We start from the raw sequence: 23,347 nt of genomic DNA, 5'->3' as shown, positions 1-23,347 counted from the left end.
TCAATATTGATTATTTGCGTGCGTTTTAAAATATTTTCAACTGCAAGCATTAACATTAAAGAGAAAAACAGTAGAGAGCTCAGAGCAGAGCCACACCCTACTGGGCTGTCATCAAATCTCATGAATCTCTGCCAGTCAAAAGTTCACAGCTCTTAATATCACAAACACTAGCCAGCTGTCACTGAGATTGCCTGTGCTGCTTACCACTACCCCACTAATCCACTATAGCAAACCAGAAATAAACAAAGTGCTGCAGAGTAAAATTGCCAATATTTTGCCTTGTTGCCTCACTTTAAGTAGCATTAAATCAAGATATGGAGACCTATCAGGTGACCGATCCATGTTTGTCATGTTTCCTCTTTGGTTTGACATTCAGGTCCACGTGAACTGAAAACTGATATATTAGTTTGCCTCCATCAACTGGATGAAGAGATGATTTCCATACTGAAAAACTTACCTGCTGGAGAAGACATTTTTAGAGGAAAAAAAATCCACACTTGCAGGTGGGGAATGCGAGGGAGACGAAATCGGCACATGCTATTTCTATCATGGAGAAGAAGGATGCATGATTGCCTGCAGACAACTGCAGGAAGGGAATACATTTCTCAGTGAAACCTAATCAGTCAGAGACAGTCACATGACGTGTAGCGGGCGTCATGTTGTGAGTGAAGTTATAGCGCCTATATCCTGGGTAGAGAAATCCTGCATCACTCCTGTGTAGATCATCATCCACGCTGCATAACCTTTATGAGTGTGTGATGTCTTATTCCGGTTTATGACCTCACTCGAAGTGTCCGGTCTTTTTAAAGACAGTTTCGGCGTTAAACATGATCTCACTTCATTTGACTTTATGATTTGCCTCCCCTTTTTAGTGTCATGGATACAGTCATGTGATGCATTAACTTGGTCTTTATAGCACCACACCTTTCTGACTTAGAACCCCAAACACACACACACACTGAGCCACAGTCCCTAGTGGCCACACAAATACACATTGCTCCTGAAAAACAGAGCCGAGTTAGCGTCTGGCCGGAGAGGGAATCAGCTGTGAAGCCACAAATTACAGCTGAAGGAGTTTGAAACAGTACATGTGCGTAATCAGTCTTTTGACTCCAAGGTCAGGCATATCTGCTGGCTGAAAGAACTCACATATGGTGTAGATCTGGTAAGAAAAACAGAACTGATAGCAAAAAAGAAGGCCATTTCAAACCTCTAGTGTTTTATGTCACATTTTTAAAAACAGTAGACGGTTCCTAATCCATATGGGACCAGTTTTGTGTTACTGAAATGGAAGTTTAATGATGCAGCATAGAATATTTGAAGTTGAAAATGGAAATTGACCAATGTTTCACCGTAAGTAGCACTAGTGAGATCGTAGATAAGGTTTGCCAGAATCTCCTTCTCCTAAAAACCCACTTATAAAAATACATCACCCAAAATGTTCCTTGAACTCCCAAAGATAACAACAGCAAAACCATCCAAAATGTCAGTTTTCAAACTCCCAAAGGCATCATCAAGAGTAAGCCGTCTTTATCCAGTCATTGAAAGGCATTTTAGTCTTTAGTCAACATTCTTATTTACAAACCATGAATCAATAACTTGTGCATTATTCAAATGTTCCTGTAAATATTTACTGTCATTTCTGCATCACATATTTTTCTTATGTCTGTGGCACAGTCTGGCAGTATTTTGATGTTTGCCATGAGAGTATGAGAAATCAAATCAGCTCTCTCGTGTGCCTCAAAGTTGCAGCACATGTACTGCAAAGTGTAATTAAAAATTCGGAGGACGAAGTATATATTTATGTTACGGTGTCATGAGCTCCGTTGTTTTGTCTTCTGCAGTCTTCACAGCAGTCATCAACACAGTGTACGACTAAATACTTCAATATTCAGCTCCTTTCGGTTAATGGGAATCTCTTTGCCTTTTTTTAAAAAATTCATATGATTTTTGCCATAATGTGACAATCTTTCAGTTAGACAGTAGTCAGGGGAATGGGGAAAGACTGCTGCTTTGACATCGTCTCACAGCTGTTTGCGACTCTAAGACAGACAATGCCTCACTCAATGGGAGCAGGAAAGAGGTTGACAGACCACTGTGTTTAAAGGGCACTAGGAATTCAGCGGCTTATGAGGCTTCATTGCTGCGATTGGGGGGGGGGGGCGGAAGCATTTTTAGACGGGTGGTGGTGGGGGGCTTAATCTGTAGTGCAAGCCAACACAAGTTTCAGGTGGCCGAGCTCCTTGATCACAGCACCATGAGAACCACCTGAACGGTCAGGGACAGGGGAGGGTAGTAGTGCAGATAGGACAGCATGAGGGTGTGTGGTCAGGGTGTTGTGGTAACTCCGTCAGTGACACAGTAACCTGCTATCTGCACCTGTCCGACGCTTTCATCTGTCCTCAGTTGATTCAAACTCACGGTACCAGATTATGGTGCAGCCTTGTAGGAGACCGGTGCCTGTTACGTAGAGTAATCCCCTAAACTCTGAGATTTGTCAAGATAATGCTTTTGTCAACACAACTTCAACAATATGCCGTGATGAATTGCAGTTTTCGCTTGCCGTCCTGCAAGGAATCATTCTTCGGGGTCGTGTTACAATCCTTTGCACAGGAGACTTCTAACACGTGCAAATATGCGTTAAAGAAAGCAGAGGTTGCAACATTATAAGGATTGGCTGTTGAAGGCGAGTCCCTGATGTATATGGGGAAGTATAGATCACTGTTATGACTGGGGAGTTCATACTCATTGAACCATGAGAGGTAGAGTGGAGCTGTTTGAGCTCTCAAGTCTGTGCTTTGCAAAAGTTTGGGGTGAGGCAGAAAGGGTGGGGGGAGTCAAACCCCTGGATGATAAATCACCTGACATGTCAGTGGACGACTTTCCGCCGCTGCTGCCTTTGGTCAGAGTTTACAGTTAGAATGAGCACATACGTTGATTCTTGGAGAGCAACCACATCTCTGGTGCTTTCCTCATGTTGAGTCAATATTCACATTCTTATATTTTTATATCTTCTAAAACAGAAAGAATAGATATCACCGTAGGGGGTTTGTTTCAAGAAGAGTTCATCAGGTTGAAGGAATCCCATTTGAGACCCTATCGCCCTAGAAAATACTTTCCTGTAGCCTGTTTATGTCTGAATGTCCAGGGTACCAGAGTCAAGATGGTGGAATGCATGTAGGTAGTAGTTTGGTGCTCAGTGAAAATGTAAGTAAAAAGTAGTTTTTATGTGTGACTGAGGCAGGACCGTCCTACAGTACACTTGTTGCTGGTAGGACAATGTTTACAGGTGCACGACTTCTGTGTGTCGCTGCACCCCAGTAATGTTGCCTTTTATTCACGTACTGAATGAATCCCATTACAGAGGTTGTATGTAAAGTACTGATGACTTACAAATAGCAGGCCAATAACAGCAGTGTTGCCAGCAGGTCCAAAGATACATAAGTAAGTATGGTAATAGGTAAAAAGCAGAGAAGTTTAGATTGACAAAAGAAAAATCAAACAAGTTGACCAAGAAGGGAAATAAAATCCCATAACTCATCGTGATGTCTAATAAAAAAAGCAAACATTAGTAAATAGCACTGGCTAGACATGCCATTATATCATTTGTGGTCCGTTTCAGAAACCATCAACAAAACAACATTGCATTTGACACAGTTGATACATGATGTGGATTGATGTTTGGTTCACCACAGTCGATCAATCCCATAAGGGGACTATCAGTTTGCCACATCTGCAGCAAGCACGCATGTCTGGAACTAACTTTGGAGCTCCAGATGACTGTGGATATGAAAGCAACATCTACATACGGGTGAACTAATTTACATCCATTTTAACATACAGATGATCTTCTTCCAGCATGACTTGAAAAGAGGGTTGATTTCAACTCATGATGAGTAAACATGGAGTGCAATAGGAAGTCACAACGCTTCTTATATTCTCATGGCAAAAGAGCACGATTTCCCTTTGTTAGTCCTCTTTTCACCAAATCTCTCTCAAGCTCCCCTATCGCCTGACCCCATGGGGTCAACCACGGCCAAGGGCCAAGTATTCCAGAGGGTCAGTCCAGAGTATAACCTTGCAGATTTGAGTCAGAGATGGTTAGCATGTGAAACCTAACAAGCCCTTCTTCTGCAATTTGTTATAAGGCTATGACAGAAATGCGATCTGTGAAGGAATGACCTCAATAAGTGAGTAGTTAGAAGCATATTTCTGTTGCATTTGTATGGATAAAGTAGAAGCATCACTGACTCCATCGGAATTGATTAACATTTGCAAACTTAAAAAAAAATTATGTTTATTCTATATGAATGAGAGCGATTGGTCCTTCCGCAGCAGTTTGAGGATTTCATGATCTAAACGGTGAAGACCTCAGGCAGATTCCTGATGTGCAGAGAGCTGACTCTGTACATCTGGCAGAAATTGGGGATGATTCATCCATTATCCATGGCATCTGTGGAAAATTAATGAGTATGTGGGAAGCTACACTAATGCAAAATAAGATGCAGTCACACGGCTAACTTGAAGATGTGCTGTAGGTGATATAAGCTAGTTAGTAGATAGGAGAATGTGGAATAAAGTTGGCACCCTCAGTCTGAGCTGTCCAGGGTTAGGAAACCTCCCCGCAGTGGTTTTTACACTCTGGAAGCTGCACATCTGGAGCTTGTCATCGCTTTCATCACAAAAGGTTTACTTTAACTTCATCAGACTCGTTTTACCCAAACCACTATTCATCTGATATTGTTACCAAATCTAAGGAGGGGATTTTTTTTCAATGGTGATTTTATGTCTGTCCGTCAAACAGGATTAAGCAAAAACTATGAAGCAAATTTTCACCAACGATGGTGGAGGGATGTAGAATGGACCAAGGAGGAACTCATTTTATTTTGGGGGCGATTAGTCATTGCACCAACTGGTGGCAACAGGAAATTACTTTTTTTTTGTTGTTGTTTAACTCTTTGAAGTGGGTCAACCAGGTGCATCTCAGATTTGGTCGGAAAAATCGTAATAACTTGGTGATGAATTACTTTGAAGACGGTGAGTTTTTTTGTTACCGTGGCGAGGAGGCCAGATTTGATACATCGTCACGGCACATTCAACTATTTCTACTGCTTTCCACATTGTCGGATCTTTTTGGAACTTCAAGCGTTTGATGAGTTCGCGGCCTGAAGACACCTACGAGTCATCCATTTAAATCAGAGTGACAGCGTGTTGTCTTCATGCGATGTACAGCAACAAAATATCAATGGTGTGATCTCTAGTGGGTCTGGAAGCAATATTTACAACTCCTTCATCTGAAATCCATCTATAATCATAATCTAGTTTCCTCTCAATTCTCAAGTAACAGCCAGAGACCCACTCATCACTGTGCAAAAGTGCGGTGCAAAAAAGTTCTGAAGGCTTTCTGGTTTTGTTGTTGTTGTTTTTCTGGTCATAGAGTAAATGATGACACTGTGGAACCATCATTAAAGATTCAATGCAAATATACACAATTTTACTCAAAAAAAAAAACCTTTAATGTTTTTTAGTAATATTTTCTCAACATGACATACGATCCTTTACATGTAAACTAAAGAAACAAGCCTTTTTGTCTCAGCTGGTTTCTGTTTGTCAGATTCATTTCTTCTTGTACATTCTCACTTCATGATGAAGAACAGCAACGGCAAGGTTTAGTGGAATGAATAGCTTCACAGGGGACACGAGGACTGAATAACACCTCAGGGAGGCATCACGAGTTACAGTGAAGAGATTTTGCTGAAAACAACAATAACTTCATCTCAGGATCTCTGAAATTCAGACGCAGCTTAGCCAACCTGGCTTGAACGCTGCAGCTTGCACTGCATTCTTTTATGGACGTTATCAAAGAAAGTGGAATGTGTGAATCTTGTTTCATTAGCATGTTTGAACGGTTTCCAGATGTGCTTTTTTTTTTTTCTTTTTCTTTTGAGTTTAGTGAGAGTTCAGTTTATACAGGTTTTTAAACAGATGTTGACATCTGGATGTTAATACCTGAATCTGGATCCTCACCTCATCGTGTGAAATGAAATCTGAGGACTCTACCTGAGACATAATACGTGATGAAGCTACTAAATAAAACCATGAAATGTAAAACAAATCCAAATGTAAGACTGTCTCATGTACTGTAAGTGTATATGGACTCCCTCAGTATTGACAGGGTAACTTAATTCAGCGTTTGGTCTACCACTTATCACGTTAGCTGGAATGCTTCCAGTCGTTGTTTGTTTCTGTGAATCCGAAAGTTTCAGAGAGAAACAGCGTAAGAAGTAGAGAGACTTGAAAACTAATAGCCATGACTTTGAGACTAGATGTTTTGTGTCAAAGAAAGAGCTTAGAGGATCCAAAAGTGTTTCCGGTGAGCCCACCGAATCTAATTTCTCACAATGCTGTGACATTCGTCCTCAAAGGACATAAGAAACAAGACTCCTTTCACACGTCTATCAACTCGGTGTAAGACTTTACGTGCCCAAATGATTAACGAGAAGCTGGCCACATCGCTGCCAAGGAAGTCCTCCAAGGGATGACAGTGAAAAATTGCTATAATGCCCTCTTTTGTAATTATTTTGTGCTTGATTATTGTATATTTTCTCACGAGTTAAATATATGTCAACATCGGTCTCTTTCTCTACGAACACACATCTGCGTAGAATCTTCTCGACATGATCGAATTTCTATAGTTCAATCTTGTGTCCCAAACTGCTAACCGCACTATTACCAGAACCACAGAGGAAGTCTTGGCCCACATGTCCGCTGAACACACTGCAGTGCAGAAATTTTGGCTGTTGCCATAAGAGGCTTTTCCTAGTCAACGGGTTCCAAGATTGACATTAAGAGTTAAAAATAACCTCAATGGTCAGTGTGGATTTAATTTAGCTGAGTGGTGATATTGCTGCAGTACCATGAGGACATGTTGGTGAAGCCAGAATTTAGACTAGTACATTAATAGTATATATAATAATAGTATCAGTAACTCTCTAATATACAGTTAATTGGTACATTTATTTAAATCCATGCAGTGCAATCTGATACACAATCCCTCAAATGAACCCTATCCTGATTAAGTGCAGACACAATAGTTTCTTAATATGCTCTTATTAGGAGTTTGCTCAACTCTTCTTGTGTCTTATGACTTCAAAACCACACAAGGAACTCTGGACTTGATCCATATTCTGAGCCCGCGACATGCAGCGAGACATGTGAATGGAATTTTCATCCATTTTTTTTTTACTTTATACACACTCACTCTCTGCCCTTGGTGTGTGTGTAAGTGATATAGGCCCAACACAAAATGGAATTTAATACCAAAATCTATGAAAATGATGTCAAGATATCAAGCCCAGTGTTATTAAACTAACACAAATGGTAAAGAACCACCTGATCAGGTAGGGAGGGGGTTTGAAAAAGACCCCCATCTATAAGATTTCTAATTAAAAAAAAAAAAAGAAGCATCAGCTATAGCAGATATATATATTAGCAATTCCACCTGGGGTAGCCACTCTGGACACCTCTGTCCCCGCCCCCCCATGACAGGTTAGCCAGCTGAACTTACTGCATCAACATACATTTACTATGAATCCATCACTCTGTAAAACATACCATGTATGACAGCGCATAATGGCGATGCATTTTTGTATTTGAATCGTTCATATTATCCAAATTTCTGTTGATATCCACTGTTCAAAAATAAAAAAAAACTAAAACCGTGATTTCAAGGTGTTTTATTTATTAAATTTCCGTACCAGTACAAGAGTCAATTTCCAGTTTTCCAGCACTTCAGCGCACAACACTGCCCCAGTAGTGGCGATGGAAGCGCACTCACCATTGGCTCCGGATCTGAGAGGGGCGTTGCTTCGCAGTTGGTGAGTGCTTAGGGTGCACGGGGTGTTCCAGGGATGGCTAAGGGAAAGCATACTTGGCACTGATCCCTCCTTCCAGTATAGGCTGTAGTTTACATCAGGCAGTAATTTTTGCAAAGGGGGATGAATGTGTCATAAATAGTTGGCGTTTATAGCGGGTAGTGGATGCATGCTTAGCAATGCGATGAGGCCAGTGCACTTTGCAAGATTTGCGCTGCAGAGAGCCTCCGCAGATCCCACGACCTGTTGCTGCTGACAAGCCGGGGAGAAGGAGAGGGAGAGGGGGAGCCGCTCGGGAGAGACAGAGGGTACTGCCTTGGAGACTACGGGCTTGGGCTTCTTCGCGGAGGAAATCATGCAGTTTGCAATCTGGCTGGTTGGACTAATGTGTCATCTGTCAGCACTTGTCCGGGACACTTTGCAAGACCGATTGCATCCGAAACAAGGTACGTTGAGAGGTGTTTGAGGAGTAGTTAGTGTTGTTTGAGATGGATGTCTGACTGCCGGTCTGCAGCTGCATTCATACATTGGCTGATTGAGCCGCTACTTTGCCGCTAGAGTCACAACTTTCCCTGACTTTCTTTGCAGAAGCCTTCATCAAGCAGCTGTCATCGTATGAAATCATCCGCCCGCTCCGAGTGAATGACTTCGGAGAATCATTTCCACATAAATTGCACTACAGAAGGAGACGGAGAAGTTTAAATGATAACCTGTCGGGCTTACGGGTTCACTACAGGATTGATGCGTTTGGGGAACGATTCCATCTCAATCTGACCGCAGACTCCGGCTTCATCGCCCCCTCTTACACAGTGACACACTTGGGAGTGGAGCAGAGCAACGCCACGGACTCCCACTTCCATGACCCGAGCGATATGCGCCACTGCTTTTTCCGCGGACACGTCAACGCCAAGAGCGAGTACCCCGCCGTCTTCAGTCTGTGCACTGGTCTGGTGAGTATTCACTGTCTTGAAACTTCTCAGCCCCAAACGCTTTCTCTCATTTCAGCGGGTTTCATCCATGCCCGTAACGCGCAGCTTTAGTGGAGGGTGTAAGAGTGTAACAGCAGCAAGTGTTGCTGGACAAATGTCAGTGGGGAGGGCAGCCTGCAGCCCTGCATCCTAGTGTCTGAGGGCTATCTGGGATTGCACAGATCAGTCTGGGCATCGGAATTGGGGGGGGGGGGGGTGCTGCTGCTGAGTTGATGTGACAATCAAAGCTGCTGAAGGGCTCTTGAGCATGTCAAGTCCTGATCAGCTCCAGGGTTGCTGCTGTAGGAGAGAGCATCTGAAAAGACAAAATGCTCCCTTCAATCAGAGGAACATGATTCAAAGCGTTTGTGTCTATTTCCTGCAAGAAACCTCTAATTGTTGCTGAGTGTCAAAACAGGTTGTCAAATGGTTGATCAGTCCACACATGAACTGAAACATCTGATCTGAATCCCTAAAGCACCCGGACACGCAAACATCCTCCAAGGTGGCTGTGTTGATACAGAATATGAGCCTTGTATCATCACAATTCCACAACATAGTCATAGTTGTCCTGCTAGTTAAAATACATGGTTTTAATGAATTTCATTAAACTTTGCTTCAAATTTTGAGAGATATCAACCAACATACTGAAAATATGTTGGAATATGTCCTCTGATCACAGATCCCCAGTATGATCCCTATGATTTTCAGAATCCAAAATCTTCCAACCGTTTCTCACAGACTCAAGGAATTTTTATCGAAATGCGTGTTTTATATGACCAGAGAAATCCTGCTAATGGGTTTGAAGATCCAGGATTTCCAATTTGATCCAGATCATCACCAGAAGTGAATCACGTGTCCCTTGTAGTATTTTACCCACCTTTCCATCAAATGTCATCAGAACCTTTGTTTTTAAAGATATGCTGCTAATAATCAAACGTGCTGGTGGAGGTAATAATTTAGTGTTTCGATCATCAAACGGGTTCCATCTGCTAAAAAAAACTCAGTTTACCAGTTTTCTCAGTTTCTCACTTGTGATTCGGACTTCTATGCGGCTTGTGGGAACTTGTTGTTAGTGTTTAATATGTTAACTTAAACACAAATCACAGCCTCAAATTCAGTCAAAATCAAGGATTCTGATGCGTTGTTCTCACGTGTCTGGGATCTTGCAGGCTTGAAATGGGTAATAATGAGTTTACTGCCCTAATATTTGGGATAACGATGCCCAAGTCTATTGGTATGCTGACTCCTGTATGAGAGAATCTGTTAAGTTCTGAAGGGGATGACTTCATGGGTCACCTAAGGTTACTGGTCCAAAGGCAGGGGGTTGACCTCAGTCGCGCCAGTCTGATTCTGGTGTGTGTGTGTGTGTGTGTGTGTGTGGGGGGGGGGGGGGGCTTTAGACTGGCCACAGCAAAATAGACAGGAAGACTCACAGGCTTAGAGTCTCCCTGCCTGTCATAACCCCTATCAGTGACATAATCCTTATTTTAGATAGGTGCACAGTGTGCGATACCAGCACAGCATGTTACAGAATAGACATCAGTTGGACTGTGGCTTCTCTAACAGCACATTCACCGTGCATGTGGCGATTGTACTCTACTGTTGTGGTTGGAAATCAGAGTGTATAATCAAGTCGTGGATGTTGATTCCAGGGATTTTTCATCTTTTTTAATCGCAATATAAGACATGAGGTGTGCTGGATTTATCAGGGTAATAAGCCTTTTAATTGCCCCTCTGCCCAACTTTGATGAATGACTCGCTTATCCAAACATGTTTGCATCCTTTTTCAAGCAATCTTTGTTGCTTATCCGCATCATCACTCATTGAGAATGACAGGACAATAGAGACAGCACCAGAGGCTATTGGGTCATAAATGTGTCCGTATCTGATCATTGGGGCTTAATGGCCAGGCACATTTTGTTGGGGTGAGGTCATTAAGGAATAATTAAGCCCTAAAACAAAGGGGGTCATTCTAGAAAAAGCAGGTTCCGTCTTTGGTCCAGAGTTGCTCAAAGCTGTCCCCAGGGGAGAATTGGAGGGGTTGGGTGGGTGGTGATGGTGGTGGGGTGGGTTGAAGAGCTTTTGGCCTTTTCAAAGTGAGCTGTGACGGGCAGAAAAGAGGGGAAAGGCTGTGAAGAGGAGACAACTGCCAATAAAGGTTGTGAGGAACTTAAGGATCGCCGCTCACACCGTGGGAAACGTTAGGTCCTGGAGGAGCTCGCTCTCTCAGTTCGCTCACATAATAGAAGTGTGTGGTGAGTCAGCCCGTCCTGAGTAATGAGGCTGTCTTCATTCCAGCTCGGAGCGATGCACCTCTGTGTAAAGATCAGCCTCGTGACACCTTTATGTGCTGTTTAACTTTAAAGATTGACTATCTGCTGTATGCCACTGTAGCATGACTCAGCACCAACAGGATTTTTATTGTGGGGTCCGATGTGTTCTGTCATTCCATCCATGTCATTAGTGGGACCTGGCCTCCAATAGGAACCCCTCAGTGGTAGGGTCCAGTTCAGCACCCACTACTGAACAGCAACCATTGTGTCAGTCTAAACTTTTGCCAGATTTGCTGCTGAGCTAATGCTGGGAAACCTTGAAACTCTGCCCCTTCCACTGACTAAACAAAGCATTTTTCTGTTCAGCCTTTAGTTAACACCACATGAGCACTCGAGAAAGACTCCGCCATAATCATCCAATTAAAGTTAACTCGGCGTAGATAGTGATTTACAAGATACAGGTGAACATCCACTAGCGCTTACTCTGTATAAATCATTTATTATGGAAAGACTAAAGTTAGACATTTCACAGACTATAATATATATTTTTTTTAATTTAGATCCTTGGTCACATTCTTCATACTGAATATTCAACAATATATGAAAAACTAGCTGTTTGTCACCACAGTTTGACTTTTCTTTCCTCAATGACACACGCTGGATCCGCCCACTTTTCAACTTTCCAATCAAATACCTCAAAATTTTATGTGGCCTCTTTAAAACCTGTGACACCCAGAAAAACTCCATGACACAGCTCTTAGAAACCTGACGGATGCTGTTTTAGCGCAGCTTGAAGTAAACAAAACCAACCAAACTGCCGGTGATGTTCTCGTGAAATGATGACTGAAAGCTCCGGAACATTGAGGATGTCAGCAAAGTTCAACTGCTGATCCCGTAGCATAAATTTGTGTCCTCTCCGCTATTTGAGCCGATAGAAAGTCAGTGTCAGCCGCCCACTGGAATACGCCAAAGCCGCTTGCCTGTCTTCCTCTTCAGCGCAGTGCTACGATTGGCCCCACTAGTGACGAGTGAAATTGATGATTTATTTTCTGCAGAGATTCAAAGAGGTGGCAAATTCAAAGGAAAAACCTGAATAAAAATGAGTTGAGACACTAAAAGCCATCATCCTTTAGGAAGCGAGGGGTCACTGGATGGTGTGTGAAATAATGATGTGGCCCTCACAGTCACCAAACCACAGCCATGTCCATTTTTCCTGTAGAGTTTCATAAACGTGGAAAAAAGATACAGTGAAGTTGCCATTGTGATTTGTGGTGAACTGCAGTCAGACTGTACACCTCAACTTGTTTAATTTTTCCTTAAACGTTCAGATAATTGTTGGAAGTCCATTATCTCTACACCGTATGGTCCATTTGTCTTTGCTAGCTCAGCATGTGTCCTCATGCCTCACCACTGAAACGAATTCTGCGAATATTGTCAATTCCTGCACCTCAGTGACCGTTTGATTGATCCTCCTGAGTGGCTTGTCAGGAGTCAGGAGCTGAATACTGCAGGCATCATCATGTGCAACAACGAGTGTCTATTTCCAGTGGTGAGGGTTGTTTCCATTCTGTCTCATTGTTTTCACAAGCCAGTCACTTACACTCCAGCGGTGAACACATGTAGCACTCAAGGCCTGTAGCACTTTCGAGGATATATGTCGCAATATGTGAGAGCCTACTAATCCCTCACTCTTTGAAAGATACAGGGAAAAGGTACACATGCAGTTTGCACACGTTTTCCATTTCCGATCTGTATGTTTTCCATCGTCAAACGTCCATCACTTGAGGGGACGGTTATGGAATAATGTGTTAAAGAAACATTCCAGTGTCCAATATCCTGTTTAAGTGTGCGCATGAAATTACCATACAAACACCATTGTGCCTCATGGCTGAGTGAGCTAAGAAGCTTTGTGAATGACTGAGCTGCCAAATCAATATTAGCATTCCTCTATGCAGCTCTGTCCATGTGTGATGATGTCGCTCATCTCGCTGTCAGGCTGTGAGGAGCAATACATTTTTAAAGTCCGAAAAATGGAATTAAATGCCTGCACATTAAGGTGGGAATTTTTTTTTCACTTTTGCACAAGTGTATAAAAGGTCCCAAAAAAAGTCTTCTTCTTTTTGCCTGAATCTGCATGTTATTTTTATGTGCACCTCTCCAAAAAATGCCTCAAAACGAGAGTAATGATTTCACGGATATGCACTTACAGTCTCCGTCATATCAAACCCACCGCTGACATCTCTGTTTTTCTGCTCCAGATCGGAACTTTTACAACGCAACATGGCGAATACTTCTTGGAGCCTCTTCTGACTGCTGCAGGAGAGGAATATGATGATGAGCACAACAAACCTCATCTTGTCTATCGACATGAGAGGAAGAAGAAGAACATCACTAACCCAGAGCCGTGTGCTGCCTCAGGTAACAGACTGCCTAAATATACTGCCTGTAACCACTGTCTGCCTGACTTTCGCCCACAAACACTTAACTCCTGATGACCCGCATGCAATCTCTGAGTCATGGCAATAAAATGCTTATTATAATCAGTCAGATTTGGGTTTGGGGTTTTTTTGTTTTTTTTTGGCTTGCAGGTTATCCAAAAGGTTTCAGCCCTGATTAGGGGGTGTTACGGAAACCCACTCAACTTAATTAAGCAAAATACGCTCCAGCACTGCTTAACTGTTGAAGCACTCAATACTAGGTCTGTGGTAGGAGCCCATAGAAAGGAATAATGACTTTTTAGTTTGCAGTTGTGATGAAAAGAACTGGAGTGTTTTTCACGCATGAGGTGCTGCTTGAATGTTCCCTCAATTTCATTAGAATTTTTTATGATTGGGGCCTTTTTCGGGTGGGGAGGAGGCCTTCAAGAGAGGGTGACCGAGTAGAGTTCACCACCGCGGAGGCCCTAAGTGTCATTCTGGTTAGGAGCTCAGTGGGCGGCCTTTGTGGTGCGATGCAATAAATCTTTTATGTGCAGGCCTCTTGATTTGCTTGTTGTCTGAACTCTGCCATTGTCGCTTGGTGGTGGCCATTGTGTGCGGGGGCGATTTAAAGAAGTTGGACTGACCTGTTGGGCCAGGCCAGTATACCTCCTTCATATGCTTTGTTCTTTCATTCATTGAGTCTGTGTGTGGTAAACAGACACTGAGAAACCTGGAGGGTCTCTCAGCCATCACTCAATGGTAAACTTTATATATATTCATTAGAGCTTTGAGTGTAGGCTCAGTGAATGACTTGTGATCTTTTCCACTGCCCGAACCCAAAAAAAAAAGCCGCTAACATCTGTCTTTTGCTTGCTGTGGGAATGGATGTAATTGCTATTGAATGCTGCGGGTCAAACCACCCTGCAGGAATTATTATCGGCTCTGCCCCACATTGGTATCGATGTAAACACAATGAACATGGTGTGATGCTGTTATGGGTTCCACTTATGCCACTTTTTGTCATTTCAGCCATAAATTCAGCCCATCGTTCAGTCTGCTCTGAATTGGAAAGAGAGGACTGGAACAGAAATATCAAATAGTAACTAAACTGCCCCCCATGCTGCTTTCTACTATATCCTTTGTTTACTGTTGTTTACCAAAAGCGACGCTCCATCAGAGCCGACTATACTACTTGGAAATGAGAAAGGGGTGTTTCTTTTTTTTGCCGGGTTTAAAAATATGTCTGATTCATCGTCATCAGTTATTGCTGATCTCTCAACAAGTAATCCTCTCTAAAAACAGATTTTCTGTCTTGTCACTTCACTTTTAAACCAATGTACAGCTTGCAGAAATGGAAATCAGAGCAGGTTATGGTTTGGAGGAGGATGCGATGAGACACCTGTAGGTCTTCATCAAAGGGCAGCAGGTAAACAATGAGCAGGAGGATTAAAGAACCAGTTGAGCTGGGTCAGGACTGTGAAGTGTCCCAAGATGGGACTCCTCAGCCTTATCAGATAGGCTCCATTCCAGATGTGGTGATAAATGGGCTCTTTGAAGGCCTCAACTTAGCTAAGACTAACAGGACTCCTGTCTTTTTATGGAAAGGAGTGCAGTACACGCCACTTCTAGCAGGTTACGCCAGCTGTAAACATTGGCTTGGTGTGTGTTGCTGTGCTTACACAACTCTTGTAGTTGTTGCATCTGGTCTTTGGATTTGGCAATTTTGACCTGTTTGTTGATGATCTAAAGTCTTGGCGATTTCGGTTAAAATCCTAAAGGTTAAAATGTCACTCTTTGTGCTAGTTTTGTGTTCCTCCCTCTGCTCCATGCCTGTACAATATGTGTCCGTAGACTCATTGAGTCTTCCTTTTGTTCCTCTGTAGAATAAATGAGTCTAAAAATAGAGCTCCTAACCACAGCCTAATTGGAAGAAGAAGAAGACAAAAAAAAAGGGTCAACAATCAAGGACAGAGCATGGCGAGACCCTCCGTGGAGTTGAAGCCTGGCAGCGTCGTGGGGAACCTCTTCAATCTAAAACCACTGAGAAATGAGAAAGTAACCAAATCAATCAGTGCCGCTTATATGCCCCCTTCAACAGTAATGTAGCTCCTGATTGGTTTATGTAGCTGATGGCAAAACTGAGTGGTAGAAGGTGGTCTGTCTCATAGCAACACGCGTTAAACACACATACAGTTACAGCAGAAAAAGACGCAATAACAGCAATGAAACAAGCAGGAAGATGCAAAAGAGGAGCGTCTCCGAAGAAAAAAGTTTTACAGTTATTTCAAATGTATAATCCATGCCATGGCATCATTTTCTCTTAGACTGATTGGCTGAAGGAGCTTGTCCATCAAGGCAAGAATTATGCCCTGTTATACAGTAGTTGTTCTGCATACTGTGGGAGGGGATCCAGATTCAACAGCAGAGCTCAACTTGGAATTAAGAGCTATATCTCTCAGGCAGAGTCTCTAGAGAAACTAAACTTCATAAAAATATGATTTATTATGATCTATTGCATTGGAGTAGTTTCAAGTTAGCAAGGTGTACCTAATAAATGAGATGGTCTTGAACAGATTGTTTCATTTGAATGCATTTCTGCCTTCAGCAGAGGAGAGTGAACACCCACAGACCCTTATCCATTGCAAGATGAGAAACAAAAGTATCTGATTTATCTCATCTCATAAATGATAGACCAAAGAACCAGTAGTGTTACCGGGGGGGGGGGGGGGGGGGGGCTAGATTCCTTTCCCAGTATCTCTTCTTTTTGAGAAGCTATAAAAGCACTCTTTGTTAGGGATCAGACCCACTCTCTTTTTCTCTTTCTTTCTTCACTTTGTTTCTGTGAAGAGGACCCTTGTCTTAAATCAAAATTGGTGGCTATAGTGAAAATACTGAAGGATTTGGCAGGTGTGGAACTCGGAGGTATAGAGATTTGAACAGCTTTTCACTTTGGAAGCACACCAACTACTGTATCTCAGTTGGCCCAAACACATTAATATATAAAATGGATAAAAATGCATTCAATATGCTAGCCAGGCCAGGCAGCCTTCTCCCACTGCCAACATCACTCTGCAAGGCCCATTTACTCCTCTGATTATTTTCCTTTATACACCTTTCTGCTTACTGTTCTCCCAGGAAATGTCTTTTTTGAATAAGACAAAGATGAATTAAGTTGCCGACTCCAGGAAACAATGTTTATCAGCAGAAAGATAGCACTGGTCAGATAAGCTTTTTCCTCAGATATGACGTCTTTCAGTAGTGTGCCTGAACAACAACTGGGACCTCTGTATCTCAAGGCTGTAGTTTCCAAAGTTTGTACAGTCTCTACACACCTTAGCAAAAATGTGTTGAAAGCAGAGGAAGGCAATGTTACCACATAGATGAAGTGTTTTCAACTCTGGGCTTGTCATTTCCGACACAAATACTTGACTTTTTCGTACAGTCGCTACCTATGAAGTGTCAAAAACAGAGGAACAGCCATAAGAGCTTTTAAAGTGTTACCTTGATGGAAACTGATGGTTTGTTATTTCAGCAGTCATGACAAGGCCATATATACCTGTCTTCAGTTGCTTTTCTTCATCGTGTGTGTTCATGCGCTGTTGAGATAGCACCATGTGTCTGTTGAATGTCTTTTAGACTATATTTGAATGCAGATTTACAACCACAATAGACAAAAACTGTAAGTAAGAATGACAATCAAGGTCTCATTGACTCCCTCAGCCAACCTGGGTGGCTTCCTTCCTGCTCGGAGAATGTCTGAAGTATATTTTGGATGATTAACTTTTTAAAGTCCTTATTGTGCCTGTTTCCGAGTTTTAAAAAAGGCCTGTGGAGAAGCAGGTACAATGCTAAAATCACAACGCTCTCCAACCTTTAATGACACATTCTATCGGCTATCTGTCTTTAAGTTAGCTTGTGAAACCCTGCAGCGTCCTCAGATAGAGATAGCCACAGGCATGAGGGTGGCCACAGATAGGGGCAGATTCTTCTCTCACGAAAAATCCACGTGAAGAAGAATCAGCAGGCAGAGAGAAAAGACAGGATCTCTCTCACAAGTTTTCTGGCTGCGAGTCTAAAGCTCAACAGTGTCATATTTTGTATGAATTACAAACAGTAAATTGAATATGGACAGTTTGACAGCAAACATTAGCAGCTGAATAGCCAAACACCAACGTTCCTGTGTTAGCGGCGGGGTCTTTGACCTGATTTGTTGTTTTGATGGCTAACAGAGGGCATTTGGGACAGCTAAGTGACTGGCTTTCATGCGGCAACTTGGCACACATAGCATCTGTGTCCCCTGACCCTCAGCATAATCAGTGTATAGGATTCCCCCCTGTGTGCCCACTGTGTATACATTGTAGTTCAAATGCTAGCATCAGGTTTTTGGTCAATGGGTTCATTTACATGGAAAAATGCCCTCCCTCGCCTGAGGTTTGAAGTAGCCGACTTGAATCGATGCCCGCTCTCCTTTGCGCTTTCATGTATGTGAATGGAAGCACTTGTTGTTTGTAACTTCACTTCCCTCTTTGTTTGTCACTTGCTGGATGGCTTGATGCGACCTTGAGTTTTCCCCCCTGATGGATGTGCGTGGCTACTGAGCTTTCTGGGCCTCAGTCAGAACTATGTATGCAGTAAGCTCTTTGTTTTCCCTGGTCGAGGTCAGGGAAGGTGGTTCATCAGGGTGTGATGGACGGATGCTCACAACACTTACAACCTCTCTCAACTTTTAGGTTCTGGCTTTAGGTGGTGTGGAGCCTCTTAATGTCAGACGGCTCCTAAAGGTTTAGATTTGTGCCCAAACGCCCCCTGGACACACTGAACCCTCCTAATTCCAGGAAGCACCTATTGTTCCTGGTCCAAAGTGTTTGTTTTGGGGATTTTGTGTGTGCATGCAAAGATGTGGTTAGCTTGTTTGTTTGTGACAACACGAGCGTCCGTCAGGAGTGCATGTCATCTCTCAGCGGACAAAGAGTCCTGCAGAAGTGCTGATCAAGCAGTGCAGAGGAATGGAGAAGGGAGCTTCATGTGTTTGAGCGGTCCTGGCCTGCGCTCCATGTGCCTGTCGGTCTTGTGCCAGAGCTTGGCAGAGACCCCAGCATTTTCCCTGAGAGCAGCTTTCTTCTTTTACACCTGCTGCTATAAAGTAGCCCTCTTATCCACTACCTTGATATGGACCTACATAAAAATCCAATGCAAAAGCAGGTTGTGTACAAAGTTTAACAATCATGCAATCACTGCAATTCCTCAGCCAACTTTTACATTAGTAGGGATGGGTTCGTCCACTTTGGCTCTGGTCCCAGGTCAGCAAAATACCTGAATTCATTAAGCTGAAATGCTAGCAAATCTCTTAATCAACCCTTCTCTAAAGTTATTTCAATTTCAAGCTGATCAATTTAATCAGCCGTCCGACTTTTTATTGTTTGTGAATGGGAAAAGATAAAGTAATCAAGTGTAAACATAAGTTCAGGGAGGCCAAAGCGAATCACCTCCTATCAGCATTATGCGCCAACAGCCACAGCTCCGTGTGAACAATATGAAGAGGTATTTAAATCGTTCCTACATATCGTTCATTCTGTTTACTAAACTCACACTAACAACACCACTTTCCTCCCCAGTTCCTGCTGCAATCCTAGATTAAAACAGATGTCAGCTAAAGGCATGTACCTATTTATTTATTCCCTAACATAATTTTCCCTCGTGTAAATGAGGATGGTGCATGTACGTATTATTTCTGGCTTGTGTGTCAGGCAGATTTTGCTCATGTTGTTGTTGTTAACATAGGGTGTGTTACTAGCTTATTCGGGGGTCAAAGCCACTGTTTGGTATGCTCATTCTTACTGGTATGATGTGGAAACTAAACCTAAACCTAAACTAGCCATCCTGATGAAGTAACTTATTCGTTGGCTCACTGAGACTCTACACTTTGAAGTTTTGGGGTGCAAGAATGGTTCAGGATGGAATAACATTCAATAAAGAATCAAAAGGATTCAGAAAGATGATTCAATGCTGGATTCCTGTTCTATTTAGTTCCGTCTAATTTGTTCTCCCCTGACAGCGTGCAGCTAATAATATGATCCACAGCACTCATTGTCATCTGATTCTAAGGTAACAGATATTCTGGACAGGTCCGAACAGGGCTGGACGGCTATAGACAGTCTATAACTTTCATAGCTGCCATATGTCTGGCTGCCCCGAGGCCGCAGCCCTGTTGAACTCAAACGTGTTGTGTTGTCTCGGGAGTTCCCGTGACAGATTCCAGCTTGGTCTATTTTCTGCCACTGTCTACTGTCTGGCCATTCTTAACAGATGGAGGCTGATGGGAATGGTTGGAGTGACAGTGACTGACTGTATGGTGGCGTGGGTGTCAGTCAAAGGTGGTGGCGGTTGGGGGGGGGGTGACAGGTGAGCGACAGTTTCCTACAGAGGTGGACGGGTTGAGAGGCAGAGCTGATGCCTGGCCAGTGAAACGTTGCCGTCATCGCCTGCAGATCAGCTTGTTTATCATCTGAGAGGCTGTCTGCTTTGTGAATGTCAGGAAAAAATATATTTGGGTCGGAATCAAATATGTGAAATCAAAATAGTGTTGGAGGAACATTACTAACATGATAACAGCCCAACCTTCAAATTCATTTTTAGATCATTTGTGACACTGAAGTGTCTTTCAGCTTTTATTTAAATCTTGGATCATGGCTTTTTTATCTAGGAAAAATGTGAGTTATTTCAATAATGTCACAGTCGGCAACAAATGCCGTGTTTCCAACAAAGGGATGACCACACAATAGATTGACAGTAGTTGATTCATGATTGAATTAGATTGTGAACAGATTTGGTTTTTTTTTTTTACCTTCAACTTTTATCCAGTGTTCACCAAATGTACTACATGACATGTTTTGAACACCTTTCAAAAATGGGACATTTATATCTCTAATAACCGTAAAGTATATTCTTGTTGCCACGGCCTCTCCAGCATAAACTCTTTAATCAAGTGTGCAGATGCAGCAAAATGTCCGTGGCACTAAATCTGAACCATCCTGTAGAATTCAATGACATGTTGTCCTTGTCCTCTACCTCATAGCTGTCATCAGCCACTCAGAGGGCTTGTCTAATAGCAGCCTGCAGGTACACATATACATACGCTAGCACTATGTATAGAATGGGTACATTTTTATTAAAATCTGAATGTCAGAAGTCTCCCGGGTTGAACCTGACAAAAGAAAATACCCTGGGCCCCTGGCCAGATCCATCAGTAGTATTTTGTCTCCTCAGAGGAGGTCTGCTACTCTAAACACATTCTTCAACAGACCACCATGCTGTCTGTAGCATGTCTGTGGACTGAAAATAACAACTGAACTCAGAGAACTGTAAGTGTACGAAGCCTAATGTCTTCTAAAGAGGTCAAAAGGCACGCCACTTCATTTTTTAAAAGCCTTCTTCAGCAGCAACAATTAGCCGCCTCTGTGTCTCTCCGTCTAGCCACAGAATTGCACTTAATTGTGCTACCGTCTGTAGGAGAAAGAAGAGTTCGACTCAGTTCAGCTGCAGCAACCAGCGTGCCTCGCCTCATATAAAGCCAATGCACTGCCTTTGCTCAATGTAAAGTACACTGTCTACTTAATTGGCACCCGGGGAAAAGGGCGCTTCAACTCTCAGCGGGCCTTTGTAAAAGAATGTTAATTAGTTCAACAATGAAATGTGTGTTGGCCATTGTTGGACTCCTTGCATTGATACTTCTGACAGAGAAGCAAAGGAGAGTCAAAGAGCAGCTCTTTGATCTTGCTAGAAATCTCAGGATGTGATTCCATAGAAAAGGCGTAATCTCCACGATGACATATACAAGCGCCAAATGTTTCTGTAGGTTTATCTCGGGGTGAATGCAAATAACTGCATAATTGTAAGCAAATGTGTGTTTTCCAGACAAGATCTAAGGAAAGGGTTATGTCATAGTTAATTAAAAAATGTTATTGAGTGAATAGATAAATATTGTTTATAATACTTGTCGCGTGTGATTATCTTTTGGCGCGCCAATGAAAAGATTTTGCAAGTTTACAAGTCAAGTAGGCATCAGAGCAGAAAAGTGTGGGTCTGTTTTATTTTGGTGCATGCTGGAGCCAGTGAAATTATAACATTTATTGATGCTTACGCTCTCGCTGTGCAGGGCGCATTTTATTGTTCTCTGTTATGGAAAACTGCTGGTGCTCAGTTTTATTGGCTCATCCTCATTATGGGTTTGATCGAAGTGGAATGTATCACATTTTTTGATGTCAAGTCATGAATTTCCAGCATGTAATAATCCAGAGAGGTGACGCGGATTGGTTGCACGTTGGGTGATGTCCTGTGTGGGTGTGTCCGCTGGGTCAGGCCAGTCACCCCTGTCTTGTCATGGTGTAAGTAGCAGCTCAGTACCTAGTGAGAGGGGGATTTGAACCTAATGCGATTTTGGAAAGGTTGTGTGTGGCTAATCTGCACTGATTCCGATGCTATTATAACGTTGACCATATTTTCACCTCCCTCCTCTTCTTTTTCATCTCTCACTTGCTTGCTCGGAGACTTTAAACCAATTTCTGTAGATGTAGGTACTCTTATGTGCTTTGATAATCCCTTTGATGTCAGTGATGAGTCTGTTTAAGGGGTTTAGTGGAGGGGCTTGGCCTTGGAGAGATTTTTCCTGGAAAATACAAAGCTCTGTTCTGGCCCAGCTGCACAGGCAGTGTGCAAAGGCACAAACGGGCTTGGCGCTGACTTGGAAACTGGCGCTGGCATGGGGCTGGGCCTCATGGCGGTGAGAGCTGTGTGCCATTGTGCCAGGGAGTCACGCTCTGCCTCGTGTGCCTGCTGGGGGCATCGCTTGAATAATCTCTGAGTGCTCAACAAGTTGTGTTTTTTGTGTGTGTGTGTGTGTGTGTGTGTGTGTGTGTGTATACGGTGTGTGTATTGCTTTTCACTGACCTAACAGTTACACACAATCACTCTGTCTGACTGTGTGGAAAGAGTGAATGCTGAGAAGACAAAGGAACACTTATGATCGGGTTATCCAAAGTTGAGGAGGTTGTTTAGGATGACGGACTCCAAACTATGCGCGTCTCATAAACAATGAAAGAAGTCATATAACACTCATGAATGCCATTTCATGTTTAATTTATAAAGTTGCTCATGTATTAATGTGTGATCAAAAGCCGCAGAAAACACTTCATAATGTGTTTATACATAAAAATGCCATTCTTACCTTAGAGATTGACTTTTTATTGAAGCAATATGTCCCGTGAGAATGTATATTTTGCACCAATTAAAGATGTAAATAATTTGCTTTTATTTTTCATATTTGTAAACCCTAGAGTCTGTGTTGCATCCGCCCCTAGCAGAGAACTACTGCAAGCGACGCAGGAGTTTTGGTTATGAGTCTCTGCAGATCTGGACAGTATTATGTCCTGTATGTATATTCTTTGTCCTTAAATGGCCTGTTTGAACACAGAAACCATCCAGTGCCAATATTTTTTTCTTCTAGGTGTTAACATTTAGATTTTTAATAAGAAACAGATTTTTTGGTTTGTTTTGCTTAACATGCACAATCTCCAGTCGTGTCTCTCAAACAGAGTTATCGTTTATGTGACGTTAGTCTGTTTTTCCCTCCTGCACCACCCCTGGGTCCCTCTCCAAACTCTGTCAGGCGTTGTTGGACATGTTCCCGTGTACATTATATGACCTTAACATTTACCTATTTCTTTTTTCCCTTTCCTTCAACCTTTCACGCTTTTGTTGACTGCCTTCCTCTTTTAACTTCAGTCTGTCATGGTGAAGGAATCACTCACAGC

General features: G+C 42.7%; 1 protein-coding gene across 2 annotated transcripts in view; it reads left to right on the top strand.

The window, feature by feature from the left end:
* The first annotated feature begins 5,600 nt into the window (after positions 1 to 5,600).
* LOC147259167 (A disintegrin and metalloproteinase with thrombospondin motifs 20) overlaps positions 5,601 to 23,347 on the top strand; it is an 80,910-nt gene continuing 63,163 nt past the window's right edge. Inside the window, exons 1-3 of one of the 2 annotated variants that reach the window (XM_086209458.1) lie at positions 5,601 to 8,320; positions 8,463 to 8,824; positions 13,377 to 13,536. In XM_086209458.1, coding sequence (XP_086065584.1) covers positions 8,230 to 8,320; positions 8,463 to 8,824; positions 13,377 to 13,536 — 613 coding nt within the window. In that variant the 5' untranslated portion in view covers positions 5,601 to 8,229. The remainder of the gene's footprint in view (positions 8,321 to 8,462; positions 8,825 to 13,376; positions 13,537 to 23,347) is intronic. The other variant, XM_086209459.1, reaches the window with a different exon arrangement.

The sequence above is a fragment of the Aulostomus chinensis genome, chromosome 7 (assembly GCF_037954235.1).
Source record: "Aulostomus chinensis isolate RoL2024-O1b breed Wild chromosome 7, RoL_Achi_v1.0, whole genome shotgun sequence".
Taxonomy (NCBI): domain Eukaryota; kingdom Metazoa; phylum Chordata; class Actinopteri; order Syngnathiformes; family Aulostomidae; genus Aulostomus; species Aulostomus chinensis.
The sequence above is the reverse complement of the archived record's forward strand: the minus strand, read 5'-3'. Positions and strand labels throughout refer to the sequence as shown.